The sequence below is a fragment of the Sphaeroforma arctica genome, assembly GCF_001186125.1.
Source record: "Sphaeroforma arctica JP610 unplaced genomic scaffold supercont1.1483, whole genome shotgun sequence".
NCBI lineage: Eukaryota > Ichthyosporea > Ichthyophonida > Sphaeroforma > Sphaeroforma arctica.
The window spans coordinates 2,522-7,947 of NW_014039075.1; the positions used below are offsets into that span (position 1 = coordinate 2,522).

At 42.6% G+C, this 5,426-nt stretch overlaps 1 protein-coding gene across 1 annotated transcript in view; it reads left to right on the plus strand.

The window, feature by feature from the left end:
- SARC_11000 (hypothetical protein) overlaps positions 1-5,426 on the plus strand; it is a 6,815-nt gene extending 1,389 nt beyond the window's left edge. The window contains exons 2-8 of the mRNA XM_014294927.1: positions 84-204; positions 1,006-1,084; positions 2,735-2,858; positions 3,210-3,371; positions 4,050-4,223; positions 4,684-4,778; positions 5,266-5,426. Coding sequence (XP_014150402.1) covers positions 84-204; positions 1,006-1,084; positions 2,735-2,858; positions 3,210-3,371; positions 4,050-4,223; positions 4,684-4,778; positions 5,266-5,392 — 882 coding nt within the window. The 3' untranslated portion in view covers positions 5,393-5,426. The remainder of the gene's footprint in view (positions 1-83; positions 205-1,005; positions 1,085-2,734; positions 2,859-3,209; positions 3,372-4,049; positions 4,224-4,683; positions 4,779-5,265) is intronic.

Below are 5,426 nucleotides of genomic sequence, written 5' to 3' on the forward strand. Positions count from 1 at the left end.
ATAACTAGCTAGACTATTCATACTAGCATCGCTTATGCGCTCAAGCTAATTATGTGTATACACCGCGGGTTTGACCTTTGCAGTCAGAGGTTGGGTCACAGCAAGTCACCACATTGCTTCGGTTTAAAAAATTAGAGCACGAGAAAGTTAGCATCGATATAACCAAACCAAGGCCGGACTGGTATTACGCTATGATGCCTTCAGGTGTGTACTGTGTGTTTGAATTTGCACACGCACCTATGATCATTTTCTGGGAGCATCCGCCTGACGACTTTTTTTGGGCTCGTGAACTTTTGCAGTAATAAGTACGCGTGGCCTGAACAGTCGAAGACATATTCCATTACAACAACTAGATACGTGTTCTGTGCAAGTCTGAGGCTGAGTGTACATTGCTGAAAAGTGCAAGTATGCTGTATCCCCAGGTGCTTTTTGTTTTTTTACCATCAGCTGGCTATTTGAATAATATGCCAATGTAGGCTTTTTTATACTGTTATAGGTGCAAGAGTGATGAGGCTTGTACTGAATTATACGGGGAAAATGGGCTTAGAATTCCAGTCTGTGAGTCTTTTATTTAGGTCGGGTGTATCCCAATAGTTTGCTAGGCCGGAACGGAGATAAGGATCTTACGTTTTTATGTATAGGTGTTTCAATTATGCCTCCCAATAATGCTAGATATAGATTCCTTACTCGCTGGCTCCATAGGAACATACATGCGCGCAAGCTAATGTCAGTTGTACGAAGGGTTTACGCATCTAGCATCACAGATCATACTTTCAAATACACTCGAGCGATACGGGCACCATCATTAGCACGCATGCACTTGTACATTGTTGCGACTACTACCGCAAAGGGTTTTGGTACACGTATGTCAGCGTATTAGGTATTCGAATGTAAACCCACACTTCCATCGCAGGGCAATATACTGCAGCATCATGCAAGGACGTTAGGCTTCATACTCTGTACAGCATCTGACTCTCACTTCTACTTGGTGGGTGCATTTCTTAGGCTTAGCTCCCTGCCTTTCAACTAAGGAGGGATCGACCCTGTACGATCCCGTGGTAATATTGGAGTTCCTTGAAGAACGGTAAGTGAGACACTCAGCGCTTACACACATGCAAACGTATATGTTTGTTTGATTTTTCGCCAGTTCCTGAATTGTATCGCCCACATGCGTATCAGTAGACTGAGTACTGGCGGCGAGCCTGGGGTTTCCCTTGTTTGAATCCGTGTCCTGTATCGTGTTACCCAAATGTGCCTGTGGATACTGACAGTTGCACACATGCAAATAGTATGTTCGTGTTTGTTTGCTAGTTTATGTGTACTTATTACTCTGATGCCTATAGGCAGACTACGTATCTGATTGTATTGGCGCGAGTATAACTAGATATGTAAGTGGGGACCAAGTGCCATGTTGCAGCAAAGTGTAGGTGCTTACTTAAAATTATTGGAGCTTTTTTATATCGGGTTATAGTCGCGTTTAAATAGTCAGGCACGTTTGCACGCTGGCGGATGTAAATACGGGGCTATGTACATGCAGCAATACTACCAGCGACAGAAATCGTCAGCGCTCCCACAACCACTTAGTGAAGCGCGTGTGAATGTGAGTGTTGGTGACTTAGAGCTTATCCTCCCGGAGAGAAGAGTGTGTCTGTTTTAAAGTAGCCTTCTCGGTTCGATATTGGATAGCCATCCGTCTCGATCTTTTATCGTGTGTCTGTATAGACTACAATACGGAAGTCAAGGTATTCGTTCATATGACAGTTCCACCTTCAAATAGGTACCAGTTTGCTTATTAGATATAGGTGTACGATTGATACGCGGCGTTTTCAGTGCGCTGCCGCATATCCTGTCAGGTACATGGCCCCACGGAAGTCAGCTTGGCGCAGTGAGACGTATCAAACGGCGATACTTGAGAGCACATAACAATCGCACTATAATGCAAGCCGGCGTACTCCATGCAGAAGCTATATGTGTGAAAGCTCCGGTACATAGGTATCCGATTATTGGATGCCCTTCAGCATGACTCAGTACGTCATTATACATGTAACACAGGAAGGGCTGATAGGCTTTCGCTCATTCAAAATGTATTTATGTTTTCTGTATCAGTTGGCTAATCTCAAGCCCACGCACGTGAAGAGCCCCATGTAACCGTCCGCCCAAAATATCAAGCGTTTTCGGAAAACTATACAAGCACATGGGGAGACTATCATTTTCGCACACATGTTCGACAGCGTAGTTATGTATGGACAGATAGCCCTTCCGTACTGTTTATTTATTCCGATGTCGTATACAATAGGTACTTAGCCTATAAGTACCCCTCGACAGTCACTGAACGCCAAGTCATCTCATTACAATGTTACATACAACAGATATCCAACCCCCAAACACCCCTCGGCAGTCACTCAACGCCAACACATCTCATTACAGTGTTACATACAACAGATATCCAGCCCCCTAAGACCCCTCGGCAGTCACTGAACGCCAACACATCTCATTACAATGTTACATACAACAGATATCCAACCCCCAAACACCCCTCGACAGTCACTGAACGCCAAGTCATCTCTTCACAATGTTACATACAACAGATATCCAACCACCAAACACCCCTCGGCGGTCACTGAACGCCAAGTCATCTCATTACAATGTTACATACAACAGATATCCAACCCCCAAACATCCCTCGACAGTCACTGAACGCCAAGTCATCTCATTACAATGTTACATACAACAGGTATCCAGGCCCCAAATACCCCTCGGCTTGGCCCAGTGATCCATTAAGGAAGGCGAATGCAAGGAGGCTTATACGTATAGCTGACGAATTCTATGCTGCATTAAATGCCATAGTATTAAACCAGGTATTTTGCAATGTGTTTGTGTGCTATGTTTGTACTGTTTATATAGAAGGTGACGTATAGGTCACACCTAGTATCATACAATGTCTCCATGGCTGTTATCAGTTTCTATCGGCGACCTATGTTCGGCTAGCTGTTTGCTGCAGATTGGTATTACAGCCCTCAAGAGTACTATTATCCATCCCACTTCAGTCCCGTTACGTTCACAATGAGACATAAGTGATATCATCATCGCCTACTTCCGCTTACGAAGGAGTTGCTTGCATCAATTCCTTTTTGGATGAGAGTGAGAAGATCCTCCTTTTCGCATGGACCAAGATCACAACTATCCACCATCTTTCAAACCGCACACAGATCGAGTCCGACCGCGAGAGCTTGCTACAAGCATATCTCTCCATATGGCGCCGTATCGATGATTTTTTGATCAGACATAACCCTAAAGGCACTTTCTTGTTCGATGACGTGGGCTCAGGGGGCTTTGGATTACCCGAAATAGTGTTTACGCCTATGTTCGAGGTATGCTTTGCGTCAGTACACGAACGTATGGGGTGCGTGGGTATCCGCAGATGTGTCTTTAGAGCAGTGAGCGAGTGTCTATATTGGATGGATATTTTATGAGTATAACTACGAGGGTACCTTTTTGCACGGTGATGTGGGTATGGGGTGTGCAAGTACATAAAAAAAATAATTCGATTTTTTTTCGAGGTAACTGTTGTTTGGGTATGCGCACGTACGCGGTCGGAAAATATGCATTTACGTGTAAAATGACCGTTCTTTATGTACAACAATTGCGTTTTATGGTCTGTGGTGTCTAGGAAAGCATTGCATGGATATGCTAAGTACATCTGATTTGGGAACATCTTTCAAGGTATACGTACATGTTTACGTATTTGCCTCTGGTGAATATATATTCGTTATGCTGTATCTCTTCAACCCAACAATTTTAACGTATTTTTGTCATTCACCATTTCCCGAGTTTTAAAGCACTCACAACCGTGATGTAAGGTTGAAGGGTGACAATTTTTACCTCCTCGAAAACTGTACTGTGCGCTCGTTTGCACAGGGCCAAAGTGACCTATCCGTGAGAGAATTTGTAGAAGCATGCTTGAGACTACTATCAATATGAATGGGTATCTGCCTTCCCAAACCAGTCGTATTCAAACGCGTTAATTTCCCAATCTCGATTAATCTCAGACCAATTGGTTAGTCGAGTACTATGAAGATTTTCAAGTCCCTGACACACTCGAGTACGCGCGAGTGATGAAGTGGCGAGATGCTTGCCTGAATCACAACATGTCTTCAGTAGTGTGCAAAGAAGAAATTAGTAAATTGTGGTACGATGCCGCTAAAGGCGTGCCCATGGGAGAGGTAGGTCTGTAGGGATGTATGTATGCATATGCATACACACATAGTATCAATATTTATATATATATATATATACATATATAAGTATGTATGTATATATGTATATGTTTGCATATATGTATATATATGTATATGTATAAATATGTATGTATGTGTTTATGTATGTATTATTTGAATGGTAATTGAGGCATTTATTCTCTACGAAATTGGTCGGGTTCGCTGCAATGTATACTATTCTTGTGAAAGGCAATCGTTAACTTGGCTTGCGAAACAAAGTTGTCTGAATGTAATTATCAATGTATGCTTTCATCGAAGTTGACTTTCTATGCATGAGTTTATGATCATGTATCTGCAGAAGAGGCTTTATACATACACATTCGACGCAATTTCCTCTGTGGACACCATCAGCACGTGCTACTATCCTTAATATTTCCTGTTTTGATTGTATTCCATGCGATTTCAGCCCAACCCGGATACCACACGGCAGTACTCGAGTTATGCCATGGAGCCACACTGGACTTCGCGACCAATGCCGAACAAAGACAAGTATAATTATAGGTACGTCTGATCTTAATCTTAATGTATGTGATGTATGTGTTATATGCTTCGAAGACCACCATAAATTTCTTCATGTCTGCGTGAAAGACTTTTCGTGACCGTATGTATCACATATTAAACAAAACAACATCGACCCATCAGAGGGCTTGTTAAACGAATAGGTTCCTGAATTTCCATGTGTATACTAAGACTTAGAGATCCTTTATTTTGCCACTCAGCGAAAAGTGACGGGTATGCATAATACACTACTATCTATTGTTATACTGACTGAGCCGCATATATGCTAAAGGAAGACATGAAATATACAGGGAAACATATTCATGGTTTGCCGCGTCAGTGCAGTTTGAAGGGCTCATCTATATTTCGATCATGGCCTATAGTAGGAAGTAGGTATGAATAGTATCATATAACAACCATATTTCCCCCTATTCGCTCGCAGTGTTCACTCTTATGTTGTTAACTAGCAAGCTTGTTATTAATATCGCAGTTGTACGGATGACGAATTAGGACTCATACCAAAAGTCTCATCGGCGAGGCATTCACCGATGCCCTCGCCCAATGTCCCTAGAGGTGGGGTATCCCCAATACCTATCAACCAGCTGAATCTTCAATAAAATATAGTCTTGTACTGCATCTGTGATACTATTT